Source organism: Osmia lignaria, chromosome 13 (assembly GCF_051020975.1).
Source record: "Osmia lignaria lignaria isolate PbOS001 chromosome 13, iyOsmLign1, whole genome shotgun sequence".
NCBI classification, from domain to species: Eukaryota; Metazoa; Arthropoda; class Insecta; order Hymenoptera; family Megachilidae; genus Osmia; species Osmia lignaria.
The window spans coordinates 4,860,792-4,883,957 of record NC_135044.1 but is presented as its reverse complement, the minus strand read 5'-3'; the positions used below and the strand labels follow the sequence as shown (position 1 = coordinate 4,883,957).

Sequence of the window (23,166 nt, the reverse complement as noted above, 5' to 3'; positions counted from 1 at the left end):
ACGTAAAGATAAACTCTCTGAGTCAGTTGACTGAGAGATAAAGGATTCACAGCAGTGATCTTTGGTGCTACGGGTGTTCTAGTTTTCCAGCTTCTTTTTAATAATTACGTTACGGAGTTGATTTCTACGAGACACACGGTATACGCGAACGTAATACGGAAAAAAAAAGTGTAGGTGGGACACGCGGTGTCCCTCGATGAACCCATGCACACTAGCGTCGTTCAAACGAGCAGATAATCGCGAAACGTACTTTGTCTATCGTAGGCGCGTGCATACGGTCTTCGTACACCTGCTCCGATACAGTCGATCTTCAAATTCGACCGGTACGCTTCAACTTCCTCTCGACGACGCGACGGACCATGGGAATCGGTGTATCGAAAACGCGAGTGATCGAAAACGGATCGGATCGGATCGATTTTCGTAAAAGAAGAAACTCCGATATGGGACAGCATCGTCGGCGTGGTCGCGGCGACACGAGTCCTGACACAATGAGAATGACGAGGATACGTCGCGTCGGATCGGTGGCTGACTTTATCTGACGCACTGACGCATCGTGACGAGCCATCTAGCGTGCTTTGATAGCGCGGCCCGAGTCACGCGGATCCGAGCGAGATGAAGTGCAACGGATGAACGAGGAGGACGAGGGATCGTTAAGAGTGACGGAGAAGAGTGGAAGGAGGTGAAACAGAGATAGGGCAGGGGAATAGATGGTTATCCAGGCTTTCCTGTGTCCTGCCACGTTCTCAGAAGAGCATTCGAGCTGTATGAGGAAACGCCGTCCATGAATAATTCATAGACGTCGTCAAACGACTGCTGGCGCATCGCTTTATACGCGTTGCTGCCGAAGCGGCGAGGCGAGGCCCCCGCGCGAATCGAGCTGAAAATCGCGGATAAACCTGGCGACGATCGTTCGGACGGATCGATGATCGGAGAAACGGTGTCGGCTTTGCCAACGATGGCAAATTGCACCGCCGATCGAGGCCGATCTGATCGAGCCTTTGTCTCCGAAAGTACCGATTGCAAAAAGAAATTTGTCCGATTATTCGGGTAACTATGGTTCATTCGACTTTGCACTTACGTATCTTTCACTCGTAACCCCAGTTGGTTTTTTTTTTTCTTTGGATATTTAATATCGATACCATTGGCGAAGTTGAAGAAATCGCGAGTACATTGGCCACAGTTTCGAACCGCGATTTCCTTTTCCGAGATACATACACCCTGGACCGTGGTCCCTCGACTACGCTTTTCTACCTCTCGTCTCCGCGAAGAGAGACGCAGGAGGATGTTAGTTATCTGGCGCACGTCAAAACGGCGCAAAGTTGTGCCGGTCGAGAGAGAGGCATATCTCGGTCGCAGCAGGTTCTGCCGGTGAGACTTGCTGGCACAGATACCGCCGCCTCAATGTCACAAGATAGCAGTCTCAGACTCCGCGAGACTCGTCGCAAACGTGCCACGGCAATGACTACCGCGCGCGACCCTTCCAGCTTCTGTACACCCGGTTGTCGCACCTTCCTGACCGCTCGTGGACACTCGGCTCATCTTGCTAACCCAGATTCACCCGGAATGCTCCATCTTCCGCGCCATTAATTATTTATTTCATACTCTCTACGGAGCGATGTAACCATTCAATCGATAAGCAGACGATTTCCAGTAAATCGAGTGCTTGATGATTCTCCGAATAAAATGAAATGAAATGGTACAGAGTGGTACAGGAAGGTTGAGAAAGGAAAGTTTCATCGGTACAGTGTACGATTCGACACTCTCATAAATGATAAGAGCGTAGGCGCGATATACAACGATACAAAGGAGCCACTGTCTTTCAGACGGCCGAAAACTACCGACCAAACAGACAAAACGAATCTTTGTACTTTCGAACGAGACAGCGTTTAATCAGACGCGACTGATCGTCCGAAGATTAAAACTATTTGCGAGACGACCTTTGTACGCTCGCGTGCGTCACCGTAATCGTTCAATATCCTTCAAGCATCGCAATCGCTTCGAAGCAACAAGATTTTCATCTGTGCTCACCCTTCGAAATTTCCAACAGTTCCTTAGACGATAACGCCGGATGATTCGAACAAATTTTCAATTCGTAGATTTTTCAAATTTATCGTATAAATTTTTTTTTTTTTTTCAATTTATTAAATAATTTTTCCAGCACGTTGCAAATCAATTAGGACAAGTTCAGCTCGAACGCGAAGCAACACCGAGCACAGATGTTCTAGGTAGCCGTACAGGCGGCACCAGAGCAGAAGAGTAGGAGACGATTAAGCGAAAAGTGGTCCAGACGAGTCCATAGATATTCCGATATAACCCGGCATGGAATTCAGAGGCCGGAGAAGACGAAGAAGAAGATGAAGAAGAAGAAGAAGAAAGAGCGGTGTGCAGGAGGCTGGAGCCAAGATGGACGAGTGTCAAAACAGTTGGACTTAACCGTCGTGTTCGGCCTTTCAGAAAGCCACAATGACTCGGATCGTCCGTCGACAGGGTAGGCTTGATCGTAAACAAGTTTCTTTGTCTACCCAGCGATCGAATAAAGAATTGTTCCAGGTTCTGCAAGTTTTTACCTTGCAATTCCCCGGGATCAAAAATTAAATCCATCAGCTTTGATTTAAAAAAAAGAAAAAGGAACAAAGATAATCTTGATAATTCGAACAATCTGTCAGAAGTAGAAAAGACAGGAAAGATCTACAAGAAATTAGAAAGTTAACACGTTTTTAAGGAATCGATCCGATTTTAATCTGTCGACCGTTTAAAGGCAAATACAGGATTCCTAAATGCTTCTATCGGACGGATCTCTCGGGCTACCTTCATCGGACCTCGACGTTCAATTTTCTGTTCCAAGAATCATCTCGGCTGCTCAATTTGATTAACCCCTACATTCATACGTACGTGTCCCATTACAAGAATCCTCGGGGAAGATCGAAATCTACGAACGCCTAAAGACAGATAGAGAATTTTGGGCTAACTTCATCAGGCCTCGACGGTCAATTCTCTGTTCCAAGAATTATCTCAATTAGACGAGAGTCTACGAATGTTCGTGTATCCTGTTACAGAAGTCTCGAATTAAACTTAAGTCGTATCTGTGAATATACTCGAGGAGAGATCAAACAATTTCAACCCTTTCGAACTGAACGTAACAATCGTAAAAAGGTAGAATCCTTTTCTTTATGTTGCATTTGACTAATTGCAAACGTTCACGAATTTCAGCTTCGCACGAAAACCCTTCGACCATTGAAAAGTCTTAATATTATCACGCGAGTTTGACGAACTTCTTGTGCAAAAGCCGAAAACCGTTCCGCAAAGTGAATTTCGATGCAGAAATTTGTACTCGATAGCGGTTCCCGGCAATATCCATCAGCACCGCGAGAGAGCGTTCCAACTTTTACAGGATGATTTCGTCGGATCTGCCACTTAATCGACAGTAATTCAGCCGTTAAACGGCATCGAAATTTGCATACTTAGGCGAACAGCCCGTCGTAACAATCTCACACGAACGCCATTATGCAAATGGCTGCCAGCTTCCTCGCGACGAGCAGCGACGATAAACCGCAAAACCGTCTAGATCCCCGGTGACGATCGATTCTTTTTCGCGAACGAGATCAACGTCTTGCAATTACGACTAGCGATAGATCCAAATAGATCCCCATTTCCAAATGAGGAAAACTAATCGCTGTTCTCCTACGAAATTAGTTTCACTCATGTAACTTATATTTTGGAATAAAGCAAAGTTTCATTTTAAGTTTTATAGATTATTCCTCGATAATTATCGTCGAATAATTTATTAGAGAGAACGAAAGATTCAAACACGGAGCGCAAACGTTTAAACTTCAATTTCAAATTCCCGCCACGGATCGATTCCAAACGAGATCGATACCGCGCATGCGCAGTTGACACTTACTCAAGCGCGCGCATCGACGCGCATTTTCAAATCCAAATCAAACAAAATCAATTCGAAAGCTAGTTTTTCACGAAGATTTCATAACTTATGGGTTTTAAATCAGCGCTAAATTGAAATTCCTCCTTGTCTCGCGCGTCGATAACTAATTAATTCGTCCAGAGTACCGTGAAATGTCGCGTGTCATTACGCGATGCATCACCCTGTGAATTCCTCGCCGGTCGTTGTGATCCCGCCTTAACGCGATATTAAAAACGTTCCAACCCTGGCGAGCCGGCCGCCTTTATCAGTCATTTCCATTTCTTGATAACTATTTTTGCTTATCGTGCTTCGTGCGAGCACCGAGAACACTCTCGTTCCTTTTTCCCTCTCTATTTCACTACAGTCCGTTGTTGCCCTCCCCCGTGCGACGCTTCGTCGCGGTTCCTCCTCGCGATTCAACGCTCCTCCGTTCCCTCCGCTAGGCATCGAGTCGCCTCACCGTGTTTCTCTTTTCTAACCGTTTCCGTCTTTGTCCTGGCCGCTTCCTCTATCCGGTAATAACTTCCACTATCGCCTTCATCGATCTCCCTATCGTCGTTTTATCTCACTGCAATGGCGTCGCCGCTCGTCGACTATCACCCGCTTCGTTTCCTGTCGGCTTAGTGGCTTCGTCGAGGAAGAGAAAGAAAAAAAAAAAAAGGAAAAATCGTCCGCCACCCTAGCCGGAGAAATTATTCGAATCGCGAGAGGAAAAGGTGAAAGAAAACGCGAGCACAATTTTCTTTCTCTTTTTTTTTTTAACCGAGTAAAATTATCAGCGACCCGTGTAGAAATTTATACGATATCATCGCTTATTACGATGATGTTAATCGCTGGAAACGCGCCACTTTCGACGGGATTAAGAAACCTAGGCCGATCTCCCGGCATTTCATGCACGCTACTCTTTATTATGAACGAAAGAGGGATGTAAAAAAAAAAAAAAAAGAAAATCTTTGCCCTAAACGGCACGAAACGGAGGAAAAATCTAGATTCAAGTTCATCGCTAAGGAAATTCCGCTTTGAATCGGAAAATAGTTCGAAGCGAGTAACCGAGTCGGATAAACAAGCGACTATCTGTAGCTCGATAGACGAATCGAATGGATGAGAGAGAGAGAGAGAGAGAGAGAAAATCTGCGGTGAACCAAGCGACGATCCGATAAGTCGAACGGGGACGAGGATATACCTAATCTTTCGGCGATCTTTTGCGAATGAGCCAAGTATCCGCGCTCGCGCTACCTCGCTACGGCTGCCTCTCGTTCGAGGTTATGCTGATAAAGCTCTCGGCTACATTATTCAACAGAGACGCACGCGTGTACGCAACCGGAGCTTCTCCGGCAGTCAGAGTCACGCGAAACGCGATTCGACCAAAAGGCAGGCCGGTTATTGTACCTCGTGCTTTTATTATCGAACGACGTTCCTTTACTTTCTTTTTTATATTAAACGCATCCTGGTTGTATACGAATATGAAGAAATAATAATTGTTTCAAAGGGAACGGATCACCCTAAGATGTCTAAAAAAAAAAAGAAATCTCCCACGTGGATGGGTGATCGATCACCTGCTATCGAGCGCAATTTTCTTTCCTCCTCGCTATTCAATCAACCCCGTTCAGGACGAGCCCTCTAATTTTCCGACATTCATCTGCACGCCCGGCCCGTTCTCAGATTGATTTACGCGATCGGATCAGAGCCCGGTCGGAATCGATGGCGGCGTCGACGAATTTACATAACGATACTATTAGCGAACCGTTCGTCCGATCCTTTGGAAAATAAACGAGACACTGAGCTAACGACGATCGACGACGTCACGTTTCGCCCTGCTCTCTCTCCCTGTTCCGTCGAAAAAGCAGATGCCAATAATATGTCCTGTAAAGCTCCGTTTCCATCGAATTCACAGAGGACACTCGTGGTTCTGTATAAACGTAGCTTAAAACGGCCACACGTTTCTGCCATACCCGGCACCCGTTTCCTCCTTATTATTAATATTTCACAATTATCGCGAGGTGCCGTTCCGCGATCGGCCGCCACGATAAACGCTTCGTCCCGGCTCGAAACGCTTCGAGGGATCGAGAAATGGAGCGAGAGGTGGCAAAGGTAAAGAAAGACGGATACAAATGAAAGAGGAAGAGAAAAAGAAAAAATGAAGCAGCCAGAGGGGAGAAAAATGAAAGGAAAGAAGAAGGGTAATGAAACATTGTGTAAGGGTACGGAAACATTAAGAGAGATACTCGTTAACGATAGCCACGCCACGGTATCGTATGAAAAATCGGACGATCGTTAGGAGAGATCCTGCACGATCTAAGACTTAGCCACGTCAGGAAGGCATTCCTTCGGTCTGGGGAATTTGAACGTGTTGAAATTATGTGCGGGATATATACGTGTATACGTTTCTATGCTAATGGTGATAAGTTCGATTGAGTTGTTTTTGCAGTAACTCGATGCCCGAGTCAGATCCTTCAGAGGCGAAGAAACTGCCTTGCCTAGTAAGACAAATGGTAACGTAATTCATCAAGTTTATTAAACGTTCATTTTCTTTAACGCGATGTCTCTTATATGTATAATTTGAATGAAAGTAAAATGAAATTATTCGATTCAAACCCCTTCGCTTCGTATATCAATCCTACCTCTACCGTTAATTAACGATAAGATAAATTAAGAGGCAATGGAAAAAGAGTATCGTTGATTCAACAAGTTATCCATTTCTATTTATAGGAGAAACTAACGACGAAAAAGTACAAGGAATAGTGATTAACATCGATAATGATCGTTCGATTTAAGATCGTTTGAAAAAGGCTCGCACGATCGCGTTACGCAACCAATTTTCCATCGAACGTCTCCGTTCCAGATAAACAATGATCGATAATCATACATCGATCAAAGCGTACGTTCGCGAGACGCGAAACGATTCGAGAAAAGAAAAATCGTCATTTAAATCGTTCGGTGATGATTTAACGGGAGGATAATTGGGAAGAAGAGTTAACCCATTAACGACGATAAAACGTAATTACCGTCTCGGTTAAATAACAGCTGACGCGATCGATTAATTATCAGGGAAAGATTGCTTCGATTGGCAACGGGGGAAAAGTGTTGGTATTTTGTTTGCGGTCGTCGTACGATAGAACGAGCACTAGCAGCGATAACATCGGTGCAAGATACGTATATATCGAGGACGTAGCTGCCACGTCAATCGAGATCCGGAAGATAACGAGTGTTCGATATCTATGCTCGTCCGGTATTAACCGGCATAAAATTAACTGGTACAATTAAAAACGCGATACTCGGTAACACTGCTGTGCACACCCTGGCAACCATAACGATCCATCTTCGCGAAACAAGAAACAAAACAAAAAAATGAAAAATGAAAATCTGCATCGATGCATCGTAATAAGAATCCCATTCCAAAAGCTCGATCATTAAATTATAATAAATAATATTAAATAATCGTAACGACGATTGTATTGTACGAAGAAGTTAGTTTGATGATGGAAGCAAAGGCTTTCGATGGGTCCTAGGATGGAGTAGCCCAGGCGAAGCGAGAACCAGGCGAGGCCTGGAACAGTAACGCTTCAGGCTGTGTGCGTTGCGATCCCGTATCTCTCGTTACACTTATGCAACCCGAGATTTATTGCCGATGATTATGCGCGGATGGAAGTACGCGGCGGAGGAGGTGGGGTCTCGCCCCCGGGTGCTCACCCGGTTCGAGATATCGAACGGTCGCTATCGATTGACGTGGCCACGCCGTCCTCGATATATCCTCTATCGATGGTAATACAGCTTTCTCTGTCCGTCTCTCTCTGTCCTAAAGTGAACGAAGAGGGAATAAGAGAGAGAGAGAGAGAGAGGCTCTATCTCACACGGGAGACAGCAGCGGAATATGATTTCATATCCATTTCTCTGCCTCCGACACGTTAATCAGATCTATTGGTCACGAAGGACGTCAGCCTTCTCTCTGCTCCGATCGAGTTTTATTTAATTTTCCGCAAACGATCGTGACCATTAATCGGATCCCGAGACGATGACGAACTTAACCTCGAGCCCTCTTTGCGATTTTGTCATTTTCCCCATGGACACCTAAGGGAAAGGAGACTCCATGGGACACCGCCGCTTTCAGGAAGCTTGATTCGATCGTGATATTTAACATCTCGAAGCATGAACAAGGAAATTAATCTTCGTCCGTTTCCCGACAGCTGGAGGGAAACCGGTGACTCGGCGCAACGCCTCTATCTATCTATTAATCATGTATTACTTAAATAGATGCGGAAAACTGATGATACCCCGTGGGAAGAACAAGCGTAAATATGTCTTCGAGGTTCCTTCGGTTTCTTAGGGTAGGGATTGAATTAGTCCTCTTTGACCCCTTTAAGTATCTCCCCTTCTCGAATGCCTGACTCGCGTTAGGTCGAATGAGAAAAAGAGCGCAACGATCGTACACGGCATGGCAGTCGGTGCAATTAGGAAAACGTTGCTGCGCCGTGGAAGAGGATACGCACCGTTAACGGGACCGTGAATGGAAACAATCGAGTCGACGTAGACAATGGGAACGACAACGGAGCCCGCCACTTACGACGACCGATCCGCGCTCGCGTTTCTACGACTATCTACGAGATCGGACATATTGTGAAGCGCGAACGCGACCAGCGAAGCGGAGATACGCGGAAAGCACCGATATCTCCGAGTATGTTATTATTAGGTAATACCGAGAGACAATGCGAACGAGGCGATACGGTGAACGGGATAACGATAACCACCGCTTGCCGGAGCTTTTCTCCTTAGAAAACGAATGGGTACGCTCGGAGGAAAGGTCGAATGGAAGAGGACCATCTGGAAAACGTTGTACGCCGCAGTGAAACTGGGCATTAAACCTCTAATTACTAAGAATAGTAATAATTAATTTTCAAATTTCAAGCTCTCTATTTGCCGTTTTACATTATTTATATCATAGCAATATTACTTAAAATAATATTTCCCTATTGTTTTCTTTTAATTATTTAGGCGCGATCCCTATGGCGTTCAACGTGTTAATTTTCAGAGAAACCTTCTAGTTCTAAACGCTTTGGCACAGAGCCCCTCCTCGGTATACAGGCTGTCCTGTCAAAGGATGATATAATTTTGGATTGAATATACGACCGAAATGGATCGTTAGCCGATTTAATTCGCGTATTCATCAGCTTCTTTCTTCGTTTTCGTTCGCGTCATGTATTTGAAACTGTAAACACGGTCGAGCTGGCTTTTAAACGTCAGAGCGTGGCGATCGAGCAGCCGCGTTCCTTCCCAATTAATCGATTTGCTTCGATGGTCAGCACTGTCGAGATTCTATCTACATACACAGCCTACTACCTACTAACTACTGCCTACGCTGCCGCACGACCTGTACGAACACGGACTGAGAAAGAAAGATGAAACGAAACAATGAAGATTCGATCACCGTAGTGATCCTTTGAGAATTATAATAGAAAATTGTACAGGATCGAAAAATAAATCAAACCGTTCACCATCAATCTCTAATCGTATAATTAAAGTCTAAATATCCTGCGTTGAATCGATCATTAGTTGGCTGGCGTCAACTCGTCCTTGTCCCGTGAACGGGTTAACAGGTTAACATTCTCCAGCGAACGGAATAATTTGTCCGGTCTCGAGAGTTGCTCGGTCTCGGATCTTATCGGGGATCGGCGTGGCGCGTATTTTTCATCGTCCGTTATCGGCGACGAAAATAAACGCTCGACCCCCGACGGGGCGTGTTCGCACTTACGAAATTGCATTCCAACGCGACACATTGTCAAATCCAGTGCCGTTTCGCCGTGTCGGTCGTAACGGGTGACGGGTGAAGCGATTCGGACGTGTGCAGCGACCAAAGCACGCACCGGTGCATGCGTTACTTTGCAAAACGGAAATAAGAAGATCGCGAACGGGGGATTGTGCGGCTGGACTCGGTGGATTTCGGGTCCCGATAAAAATAAGCGACAACTTTTTCGTCCGGATCGACAAGAAATTCGATCCTGATCGCCGTGTGACCGGGATCCTTTTTGCAATTCCTATCGAGTTTCGCCTCGCGACTCCGATTTTAATCTCCGCCATTCGGGCGGTGACGATTTTTCTTACCCTTGTAGGAGAAAATTTTGCGATGCTCCGAGGAACAGGAAGAGATCAGCGAAATATTTACGAGGCACGGAACGGAACCGTGTACGAATCACGGAAACGTCGTTAGTGTATCGGTAGAAAACGATTGCTTCCTGGGCGACGTGGCGTAGGAAGGCAGAATGAAAAAAATCGGTCGTGTCGAAACGGCTCGTTTCCACGCGTCGTTCGCGACGATACCGATAAGCTTTACGACAGTTGTTGCGCTCCTTTTCTCCTCAGTCTGCCCTCCCCCTCTCTTCCCAACTCTTTCCTATCTATCGCTTTTCCCGCCACCTACACCCTTCCTATCTTTATCCCTCGATGCTTAACCCTTTAGCTTTTAGTTTCTATTCAATTCTACCGATTGCTAAGTAATAACCATTAATTAGCCTTCGACGAGCACAATGCGAGTACACAAGCCGAAGACACGTTCCCATTCGCGATTACGAGGATGATACAGATAAATTGACCGAGCCTGGGTCAGATGAGATTGGTCCGCGCTTGTATCGCTCCAGTCGAACCTTATCACGCGGATGATAACACTTGAACGCCCCCAGATCACTCGATAACCACGTTATCCACATCGGCCTCGTCCATCGGTCATCACTGCTGGCTAGCCTGATGGAAAAAGACCAGGTCCTGTTTCTTCTCCACCGTATTATCTACGTTCTATATCTGTTTCGTCATTCGTCAGATATTCTCTTCGCTTATGATCGCGTTCAATATACAATACATGTTACTTCTTACGGTTTAAAAATCACTGTTGGTTTTGGGAAGCACGGTGATAATAAAAATGAAAAGAAATGTTTAATTGAACTTTCTCTATCTCGAGGCTTTGAATTGACTGACTGGCAAAGACTAAAAAATTTCTTTATATTCATTTTACATTCACGTATTGAGTTACGAATGCCTTTTTGGGCTAGGAGGATGAAGAATAAACTATTTGATATTATTTTTTTTCCCATTCATCAATAATCACGAATATTTCTTCGCGATCGAAATCCGGAGAAACGAGTGAAAATAGCAGGAAAAGCGGGAATTTTCCCCTTCTTTTCCCAGCTTTTTTTTTTTTTTCTTTCTTTCTTTTTGCTTTCAATTAAGCACGTTCGACTTTCGAGAGGCGAGGAACGCGCACGATTCGCTTTCTCCTCTGGTATCGATCGGGCCGCTATCGATCCAACGGCGAGTATTTCTCTTTTCTCAGGGCCCGCGACGAGAGTGGAACGGAACGGAACGAGACGAAGAGGATCCGAGGCGGATAAAAGCGAATGCTAGAGGAGGGATCGTCGAAAGACGGTTCCTGCAGAGGATCCGCGGAGGATCCTTCTCGCCCTAACCGAAAACTGGTTCGTGCGGCATCAGATTGCCAAGATAGCCGAGTTTTATGCGAGGTCCGCGATATCGTACGGTCCCATCGCGTCCGATGACTTTCCTGCGGATTCTTTCTTTCCCATGGCTTTCCGATACGTGGCCCGCACCGCGGCCGCGGGGAATGTCAGGGCCGTATTCGTTCGATCTCTCGATCGATTTATTTCGAACAAAGCCTCGATTATTATTCACGAAAATTTCGAGCGTGTTAAATAGAACCTAGAATTATCTCGCGAACGTGTTAAGCACGCACCTCGATCCGTTCGCTTTTCATCGACCGTATAATCGATCAATCGGTTGTCGCTCGATTATTTAAATCCAAGTGTCCAACTTCATTCACGTTTCTTATATCTCGTTATTCAATTAAATTACGGCCACGATTAACAAGTGTATGTACATCGGCGAGGAGCGGGTATCTATCGTCACGATCGCGAGTGAACGAAGGTAACGCACCGGGAAGAAAAAAAAAACACAGAAGAGGAAAGGTAAACCGCGTGAAACGGTTGGATATCTGCTCGAGAGTATTCAAATATTTGCTACGTTCTTTCGATTATATCGGCTTAATCGATCAACCGGTCGAAGAATATCTACTCCTTATTAATACCTTTTCTTGTAAATCTTTGATAAATTGAAATTTTCATCCTGTAAATGTAAGTATTCTTGATAGCCGCTCGAAATCGCTTCGATTATAGGCTTGTCCGCGCGGCGTGAGAGGGATGGAAAGAGGTGGAATGATCGAGGGGGATAAAAGGGGGGAGCAATCAAATTGCGGACGAGCATAAACAAGCGGGCGAAATTAACCTTCCAATTTCTGCGGCTTGTTGCTAAATAATCGATTGCCGCGTACCGAAGTCCGTGCCGCTTTGCCGTCGCGTTGGCGTGCGGCAACAGGTGTGAGTCGAACAGCCGTTGTTACACGAGGCGATATCTCTAACAAAACAGTATTCTATATAATCTACAGTAGGTTTATTGAATATTTACCCTTGGACGATGGACCCTTGTTAATTCGAAATTCTGAATTATGTATAATTTTTCAAAAATAAACGATCTACATTTCGTAATTTTTATTTTTGAAACTTCTTTGAACCATGCCATTCGGGAGAAACAAATTTCAAGAGATTAGATTTCCGAGAAAAGATTCTGAAATTTCACAGCTCGATTTTCGAAACGAGAAACAAGGTGTTATTTTTTAGAATTCAATTGGACTGGGCTTATCTATCAGAACGGATGCAAATAACGGGGGGGAAACACGAGCCTGTCCGACGAACGGTGTAATCGGTGACACGGCTCGCAAAGCTTAGGCGTCGGGACGCGCCGCACCGTGTGACACTGGCCGATCGACGCTGGATTAAGCCATGGCAACTATTTCGAGTTAGGTATATCTTTCGGAGAGAGTTACGGGCTGCTCGTGCGATTTATTAATCGCGACCACGATTCACCCTAACCCTCTATTTTTTTTCACCTCTTTGTTTTGTCACGCTCGCCTCCAATCATTTTGCTTAAAATCGAATTTAACGAGTGCACGAAAAATCCGGCTTTAGATCGACCGATGCGTTAGGTGAAAGAAAAAAAAAAAAAAAAAAAATATCGTCCGCAACTGGACCGAGAAATATATTACCACCAGTGTATCTGATATTCTTTGGGACAACGTGCACCGACAATTTATAGTACCGACTCCTTCTTGATGTTCCTGTATGAAACTCGCAATGAATCTTTCCTCCGTTCACCTCGCGAATCATCGAGATTTTCTACTTGTTAATTCCTCTATAAAAATTTTCGTATTGCGACTCGAATCCCGATAGAAAAAAAGAAAACAAAAAACAAAAAAGAAAAAAGGCGATCGCAGAGAGCGATGCAAGTGGATCGAGCGGAACAATTCTGAGAACGAAGACGCTGGTTTCCCTCGAGGAAAATTGTGCTGGGAGCGGAACGAGGCGGGGGAGGAAGCGAAGAAAAGGTAATTTCGTTACCTCATCACAGCGTGATTAATGCGTGCCGCACAGAAATGGGTCGAACGAAATGAATATTATCGCATCGCACTTTTACACGCGCCGCTGTATAACTTGAATTATATTAATATGTTAATGGGACCACGATTATCATAATGTAATTCACGGATTCGATAAAGAGGGAGAAAGGAAGAGAAACGGCCACGCTTATCGTCCACTTGTTCCGTCAGATTATAGACCGTGTTTCCTCCGTTATCTCCGGTTAATCGAATCGAAGATCGATATCGAACCGTCGCGGTAGGATCTGCATTGTCGATCGATATCATCTGTGAAAGATAAATCTCTCTTGTATTTTGAATGATTCTTGAAAATCATCTGTAGTTTGATCGAAAAAAAAAACAAAAACGCCATTTCCTTAAGTAATTTAAGACCATGATCCTGTGAAGATTAATATCTCCATTATTAATTAACCTAAGCTTTTTCGTGTCATTACGCTTAGTTAATTATATTCTTCGTGTTATATCGTTTTCATCGGACGAATAAATTGGCAATTCGTACGTGTAAGAAATAAAGTGTTTTAATCTATTTTTGGAACTAATTACAAAGACGATTCTATAAATGAACCTGTGTTCCCGATGAAAGTACGTAAAGTACTTCTTATCCGTATCGCAGAAGCGGTATCTTAATTCGTTGCGGCGGAAACTCAGGTTCCCAGGGCTCTTTATCTTTATTTATTTATTTATTTATTTATTTATTTACCGGAGATCGTGATGCGAGATTGAAAATGTGAGATACGCGGTACGATCCACTAGCGATTTATCACGGCCATCTGTATATTTTAGCATTACTTTTAGATTCATCTGTTCTATACCGTTCTAATCTTAATTGAGGAAGAATATTTAATCGTGTTACAGTTCCTTTTGCTAAGAATAACGATCTCCTACCACCATTGAATCGGCCAAGGGAACAGCTTCAATGAATTCCGTATAAAACGTTTGGGAATTTCTAAAAATAGCCCGAGTCAAATAAAATGTAACAGGCATTAATCGAAAGAATAAATTATCATAAGGAACAGGAGGCAAAACACAATCGACCGCGTGGAAAATTTCTCGCAAAGGTCTACCTCGATCACCGTAATAATCGAATCGTAAATGTAACGATGTTATCTGCTCTTTCTAACTAAATTTCATCGCTTTTGATTCATACTCTCCGCGTAACACGAGTGTGTAAGGAGGATTTGCGAGAAGGAGGCCCGTTGCCAAAAAATCTTCCAGGATGAGGTGACTTCCATTCGCTTCGTGGCTGACATACTAGAGCGAAGCGATTGATTTGCAGTAACAGTTACTTTAACAGAGTTGGGAAATAGTTTCTGTGACCATTCCTCAAGGACACCACCGATCTCTGATTTTATTCTATATAAACACTCACAGTGACCACTGTGATCGACTTGCAAAGAATTGTCTAAATTGATAAATCTAGTTTTTCTGTTAAGAAGTCATAAAAAATCCCTATCAGTCGTTTAACAACGGAGTTTCGCTCCAAAAAGGGATATTGGTCTCTCGGTTGCTACTTCGATGGCTAACGGCCAAAGTGTAAAGGGTTGGCTGGTTGGTCGGGGGTCGAAAAACGATGCGGCAGAGGGTGAAAACTAACGCGGTGCAATGGGGCGGTAGTCGCGTGCCTGGCATCCCCTAAAGCGTGGATCGACGTGACGGCGCGGTAGGAGGGGGTCGTTCATGCTCCTGGCAATCCACCCTCCTTCGCCGACACCTCGATCTTACTTAGCCGAGTTATCGCGATCTGCCATCCCGCCAAATCACCGCCGCGAATACCGCCACGAAACCGACCTACCCTCCGCATCCCCAACCCTCTTTCCTATCCGCTTCTTTATTCATTTCTACCAGACTGGCGCTGAAAATTTACTATTCCTTGTAAAATTTCATTTATTAATACACTCACTGTATTTCAATATTTTGTCTATCACACTTAAATGGGACTGGATGTTCGTTCGTGCATCTTGACGCGTGTTTTGCCGATCGGCAAAGGCAGCTACGCAAGTGCAACGAGAGTCACCTCTCTCGTCCTCGACGAGCACATAATATGCACGTACGTGTAAGCGAACCGAGGAAGAGAAAGAGAGATCGACGAAGAGAGAGAGAGAGAGAGAGAGAGAGAAAGACGGGGCGAGTTTGTTATCGTTATCGCGCGACGTGGCCGCGCGGCGATCGTGATAACGACTCGCCACCGCTCTTATCGCCGCGCCGGTTTGCTTCGCCCCGTAGCGTACGTATATTCCGTCGCATCCATTCCGGCACGTTCCACTTCGCCCGAGACCCGGACTCGTATTTTCGCGCCATTTCACGAACTTACCGCGAAACCATCGCCGTCGAATTTCTCCGATTCGAACCGCGCCAACAGATTGCTAATACCAAATTTTACTTTTCTTAAAGAAATATCGTCGGAATAGTTTCTCAATAAAAAAAAGGCGAGAGAGGAGGAATTGTTAATCAAACGCCTAACAGAAAAAGCGATCTCCTTCGGTCGCGTGATGGCCATATTGTAATTACAAGCGAACGACTAAAGGCGACTGTCGGAAGCACGTCGCGTTTCATCGAAGTCAGATAGCGTGCGATGATAAATATCACGCGCATTGCAGATAGTTTCTCGCGCTGGAAATAAGGATAAGCGATAACGGGCGTGCGACTTTCTTATCGTCTCGTCCGTTCTCAGCTCGCTCCAGTTCGCCTGACCGACTCGTATTTTCGCGCCGTTTCACGACTCTCGAACGTGAACGAGAGAAAAGAAAAAGAGGAAGAAAGATTGCGCCCGCGACACATTGCTGGATCACCTTTCCCGATCGTACCTACGATCGATCGAGTAAATTATGCCAGCAGTTTTTCCACGTACGGGCCTTCTGTTTTGCATAACGATTAAGAGCGAAGCGAAGGTTCTTTTATCGGTTAGCCAAGCTCGTAGGCGAGTACACGTGAAACGGGAAGAAAAGGGTTCGAAGGGGTTGCGAACTGTACCCTACGAATGCTTGTAAAGTACCTATCGAGACAAATAATCGGCAGCGATTAGAAATTTCCGAGATAATTACAATATAACGACCGAGTGGCTTTTTCAGTATCTCGAGTGCAGGAACGGTGTATTTTCACTAATCGCGGTTAACGTTGATAAAACTTCGCTTCAATGCGTCGCCTTCTAACGTGCCACCTGTTTTTTATCTTTCCTCATCGTACGACTTTTAAACAACCGTCGAACACTTGTCGTTTACCGGGGAAAAATAAAACTGTGAATTTCTTAATAGACAATTTTTTGCTTTTCGAGTTGCGATCCGTGTTTCAACGATAATTATCAATTTCAAAGCAGTACTAACATACTTAGTTACAGCTAATTTGCAGTTGCGATTTTGTGATAAACAAAAAGCGAGATATTATGCATATTTTGCTTTTAACTTCGCTTCTCCTTGATTGCGCCAACTGTAATTACAAGTGAAATTACAGCCTGACCCTGTCGCAAAAATGACGAGTGTAAAATGAATAAATAAATTCATAGAAATGAAAAACAAAAAAAAACAAGATCTGCAAAGATCGTGGAATCCGGCAACGGAGGTTCACTAGCGTTCGTGATAAAACTTATCGAAAGGATGGAAAGCTGACTGGCGAGCGTGGCACCAACAAAAGAATCGTTTGATTTTCACGGAATTTCCTTGGCGCACCATGAAACCATGAAATATCCGCGATGGGAGGTAGCAATTGCCGGTGATTACGATATCTACGGGAGGGAAATAAAATTTCATTCCTCCCCGACGGGGCGCATTATCGTAAGGGAACTTGACGGAGAAAGAACTGTTCGCCGATGATTCATCGACCGACTATTTCTCGCTTCCATGCGAGCACGTTCGACGATATATTTCAGATCTCGCCGAGGAACGATTAGAATCCTTTTCGCAGTGACGCGCGAGCTAACACAGATATCGTTCGATTTATCGCGCTGTTTTTGCACCACGACCTTGGATCTTCTCGGTATCTTCCGTTGCACCAAGAAACGCAATGTATCGCAATCGTATCGATCGTTTCCGATGGACGAAAATAAAAAAAAAGAGAAAATATAAAGAAAGGAAAATCATTGATTTAAACGACGCTTATCGCGATTTCTATTGTAATCCCCCGAGGATCGTCTGAGAAGAGGGCCAAGTATCCCGCGCGCAGCCTCCGGTGGCTGCAGTAACGCGCCACCCTTACAAACGTCCATCCCCTACGTATATACACACAAACACCTGGCCTGGTAACTGCACCGAGTATCTGGAAGGGTCGAACCAAGGGAAAAGAGAGGTGGTCGGTTGGTGGTCCGTGCTGGTGTTATCGCGTCGCTCCAGATTGAATATATTTCATATGTTTTCATAACTACCGCTACGTTCCCGCTATCTGCTCCACCTCCAAAGCTACACCTCCTGCTGGAGCAGCAGTGGCGCCCGGAGGGTGGTGAAATGAGAGAGAAAGAGAGAGAGAAAGATAGAGGGAAGGAGAAGAAGAAAGGGTGCCGGTGTGGAAAAGAGCAAAGTCCGGACTAGAGGGATGCCGAGGGCGAAAGAAGAGGAAGGGAAAGAGGAAGAGAGTTAGGTCGGTTCCACCGCGGCCACGGGAAATCAACCGTGAGGAGATACCGGTTGACTGATGCCCGCCTTTCTGTTGTAAAACGATAAAGGCGGCGTGGCATTGGCTGGACCGAGGCTTTCCGATAGCCAGCCACCCTTCCTCTTCTTCGTCATCCAGCAAACCCCGGGCTGGAATCTTGGCGAAGGGAAAAGAAGAACGCGTCCAGTAAGCTACACACTTCACATTCTACAATATCGTGGAAATGTATAGGCGAGAAGAAGAAGGATACCGATCCAACGCCACCGGGTGAATATTCATCTCGCGTTTCGAAGCTGCATAACGCAGCGATAACGGGCGTCGCGTCGCTTATCTCTGCCCTATTCCCTGAACGCTGCGTCGGATCGACGCTCGGATCGATCGTTTACAAAATTCAAACTTCTAATCAATTTCGGGATCCATTAGGGATCGGAGATCTCGAAGCGAAGAAAAATCTCGGCACCGATCGACGCTTTATCGAATTTCCAATCGGCTCGATCGGCACGCGTACAACACCGCTCGGTATCGGCCGCGAGATCGAATCGTAAAGCTAGCCATTGATGACAAGACGGAGCGAACACAGGTGGCCCATTCTTCCTACGGCTTTTGTTCAGCGACAAACTCGGTTACCAGAGATGCACGGTGATTTTCTATGAGGAAACTAGTGAAATCGGCGCGCGCACTAGCGAACATGGTAGAATTCCCTAGGGAAAATTACGTTAGAACTGTCTTATAATAAGATAGAATTCCAGTGAATGATCATCGACGCGTTATTTTTATACGAGTTAAGTCATCAGATTGATTGATTTCCGAAGAAGACGGAAAGAAGGAGCGGTGGAAAGAGGAAAAATGCGGGCAACCTTATCGAACCTCGACCTCCGACCTCTTATCTCGTCCAGCCTGGATAGACATTCGCGTTGGTCATGATTTCTACTGTCTTTTACACGCGTTCATGTCCGACGACACACCCTGTGTGTTTTAGATAAACAGATTTTATCGATCAAACGATCAGATTTTTGGTAGCAACGAAAAAATCATCATCCTTCGTTTGGAAGTTGATATAAATTTATCAGATTGAATGCTACGATAATTTCTTTCCTTTTCTTTTTCATAACGTTTATCAATTTAACTCGTCAATTAGCAAATTGTCAACGGCCTCGTTCCTGTTACTTTCTCGTCGAGCATCGAGACAGCTGACGATAGAAAACGACTGCGTTAATAACCGCGTTCGAAACTGAACGATCTCTTTTTAAATTGGCGTAACGAGCATACGTCGGTAGAACAGCAACAACAGCAGCTTAACAAAACTTCCTCGAAGTTTCGCGTGTTTCCGTGAGAAGTACATAATGCTTGGTCGCCGTCTTTGGTGCAATTAATTAGCGTCATTAGTGCCATTGGCTGAGCGCCTGCCTCGTTAAACCCTTCTCTCGCTCTTCACCTGCTGTTGCTGCTGCTGCTGTTGCTTTTCTTCCCTGTTCCTCAGGTGAACGACCGTTTTTGCAACGTTCAAATGTTAACGAGCAAAAAAAAAATGAGGAAGAAGATAAAAGAAACCTCCAATTTAAAGGCTTTTTATAAGACATAAAATAACATTGAATACTGAAATATTCAAATATCCGTTCTGGAGGTAAAAGTTTCCATCTCGATGGCTGCTTCCGAGGATCCTTTCAGACTCTGAGATTAAGAAATCTAAGATTTACAGGGGAGATAATTGTTCGAGCAAAGTGGTCTGCGGGAACGGTGAAATATAAAATCACATCCAGCTTTCCTTTCCCCCACCGATTCGGTTCTGGTATCATCGTTAAATACGGTTGAAACGCGTCTCGACAGAAGTTTATTTAGAGTAATCCTTCGGATCGTCCTTTTCTTTTCCTTTTCTACGTAGCCGCGGAGAGATAAAGCACCTGCATTCTACGGGGCCAAGAGGACGGCACTCCGAAACCCACGCTTCGTCGATAAAGCAACGGTTGCATTCCTCCCCTATCGTCCTCGAACCACCTTCATACCATCCAGATAACTAATGCGACTCTTACACGACGGACACGCGGATCTCATTCACGGTGTGCACGCATTCTCACGCGAACGTGTGTATCGACATTTTCATTCGACCGTCTGTACTTGAGGAAGGAAGAAAAGAAAAAAAAAAAAAAAAGATCGTTGAGCACCGATACGACGATTGCAATTATCAGCGCCTGAAATTATCTACGATTAAAACAGAGGAAACTTTAATTGGACAATGAATTGATATTTATTTTTCACTCAGTACGAACGCGCTTCTTCGCCATATTTCACCGGATGAAAATAAGCGTAGAAAAATGTAGCGAGCGAACCCCGATTCGAACGCGCTATTAAATTTATAATCGGGACACCGTTCTATCTGCCAGCAACAGAAGAGAGAGAGAGAGAGAGAGCAACGTTATCAGATCAGCGGGGAAATTTATTCACGAACATCCGATAAAGCGTCGACGGGCATCAAGGAATTAACAAATTCCAAACGACTGGTCGAGGGATAAAAAAAAAAAAAAAAAAAAAATAACACAGGCACGGCTCTTTTTCGAGGCTCCGCTGAAATCCATGCTCGATCTGTGCTCCGTCGATTAACGGGCCCTTGTCGATTTGCATAGTCGAAGCCGCGGGGAGGAGGGGAAAAAAAAAGAAAGGAAATCTCCTAATTAAAATGGCTACCGTTAATTGCACGTGGCTCATCCTCACGAGAGAACGTGAACGGGAACGTTACAGATTCGTCGTCGGATCGTTGCCGTTGGATAGATCCGTCCACGGATCCACAGGGGTCAGAGTTCGATCAAACTTGCTCGAAGGTCAGAACGAAGGGGGAGGTCGGTTGCAGGCAACCTTCCACCTTCGGGCCAGCCAACAGGTAGGTCTGTACAGGGAAGGATCACGAGGAATACTCGTTAAGCGATCGTTGCTTGAATCGAAGAAGAAAAAGAGATGGTAGAGGACAATTCGAGAGCAGATGGTCAACTACGTACATATAAACACGGGTCATCGATGTCACCACTATGGGACGTCTCTATGAAAACACAAATCTTCCAAGAATGATGGAAATTTTGTATAAACGAATTATAACGAATTCTAAGATACATTTAATTAGAGATTAGAGAAAACTTTGGACAGGAATTTCTTTCTCGGCTACGATTATAGATAATGTTTCGGCAAATTAATGTCCCGAAGTTCAGGCTGTTTCGAAAAGCTGAAAACGCATGTTCGCAAGCGCGTGTTACGGGGTTACGGCTAACATATATCCGTACGCGAAACGCACACGGTGGAAGCTAGCAGAAGCGGAGTGGGAGGAGGCAATCGGTGGGAGCGCCGTGGTCGAATCTAATTAAATATAATTAGCTGCGATTTGCATAGATAGCCGATAGAGACCGGACGCGGTGATAACCGCGATAACGGGCGTGCACGGCCGATACGAGGAACGATTATTGTTGCCGGCCCTGGGTCTCTCGTTGCCCGGACCAGACATCGCCACGATCATCGTGAATTCTCTCTCCCATGTCTCTGTCTCTCTTATCCAATGTTTCTTTTTCTTTTTTTTTCATTATCATACCCCCTTCCCTTACGCAGCACTCGCTCTGTAAGCTGTTATCATCGAAGAAGACAAGATAGACAGATGTTGATTTGAACCAGAGAGAAGACGAATGAATTTCAACTGCTCGATAAAAGCATTCGATGATGTGAAATCGAGGGAACGGTTATATCGTTCTAAAATCAGGTTAAAAATTGTTACAATTAAGAGGTAGACTGGTTTATCCAACGCATGATTCATTCGGTGATTAATCCACCGCTGCATCATGCGATGACGATTTTTCCTTATCTCATAATTCGTATTCATCGATGACAACTCATCACGGTTAGTTTTCATCATCTCTGATACTTGTTACGTTAATTTTATCGATTCCTATACAATAATTACCTCTTATTCTAAGAAAGTGAAAAATATAATAAAACGCGCTTCTTAATTCTCGAACGGCGGACCATGGAGAGAGCAGGAATTATAATTAAATTTTGTACTTCGTAATTTATTATGTAAGAAGCTCATATATATTTTATTTTTTTTTTTTAGGAAAAAAGTAAATCATTATATAGGGATCGATAACTCTGTACCTACATTACCCTATCGTTCTTTAGACTTTTTTTTTATCAAATAAGATCTACCCTTAGTTCGAAACGTACCCTTCGCCTCCCCGTTGGATTTCGATTTTCAATAACCTGTCGCGATTTCCGCAGATACGCCGCGTCATTGATCTAACAGGCGACGCGTCTTGCACGTAGCACGGTCGGCCGATAGATTTTCGCGACGGTCCGGAATTAAACGGGCTATGATCCATAGATCATGGCAGATCGAGCGGCTACGAAGGCGGCCGGCGACGCCTCGTTGCTCGTGGAAACGATCCTACGTTGGGATCCTGCTGCTGCTGCAGTCTGGGGTAATGACGTGCGAACAGATATCGGATCCCTTGCTCGCTATCGTGTCCTCGGCCCTCCAACCAACCTCCATCTACACCTCCGCCTCCGCCTCCACCTACTCCTCTCGTTTCTGCTTTAACAGGCTTTACACGCATGATTTCACGCACGCATACGTGCCACTCCTCTCGCCTCGTCTCGTCTACCATCGTGAAAACACCGATGGGTGCCATCGTTGACCGATACTCAGCTCACCGACGCCATCGCGCTCATTTTCTTTCTGCTAAAATAACAATACCGTCCTTCCCGGGCTGTGTAACCCCGTTCCAAAAGGCAACGACTCAAACCCGGAAGCTTCAAACCGCTTACAATGACTCAGCCGGTAGCAACAATGCTCTCCTAAGCGCGACACGTGAACCAGAAGTTGGCCGCATAGACATCCGGAAATATTTTATCACCTTTCCCATTTAACGTAACTAAAATTCATTAACACTGAATATGTTAATTTCATGATGAATGAAATAACTCGAACCTCCAAGATTCTACCAATTACAAATTAATCGAGCCTTGAATAACGCATTCTACTAGCTTCTAATCAGTTAGATTACCCTCTTGCTCGCTCGAATGGGAAAGGGACGGCGAAAGTTCCACGGATGATAAAAGAAAGATAGCCGTATGTCTATCCCGGGTAGAAGAATGGAATCCAAGTGGACGGTGAGTTTCGCAAGGCGGAAAAGGTAGCCACGGG

General features: G+C 44.9%; 1 protein-coding gene across 2 annotated transcripts in view; it reads right to left on the bottom strand.

The window, feature by feature from the left end:
* The window catches only part of ush (Zinc finger protein ush), a 116,501-nt gene that overhangs the window by 59,435 nt on the left and 33,900 nt on the right, over nt 1-23,166 (bottom strand). Inside the window, exon 1 of one of the 2 annotated variants that reach the window (XM_034320661.2) lies at nt 251-12,964. The exons of the other annotated variant lie outside the window; for it this stretch is intronic. Coding sequence (XP_034176552.1) covers nt 251-274 — 24 coding nt within the window. The 5' untranslated portion in view covers nt 275-12,964. Of the gene's footprint in view, nt 1-250; nt 12,965-23,166 lie in introns of those variants that run through there. 2 annotated transcript variants of the gene reach the window in all.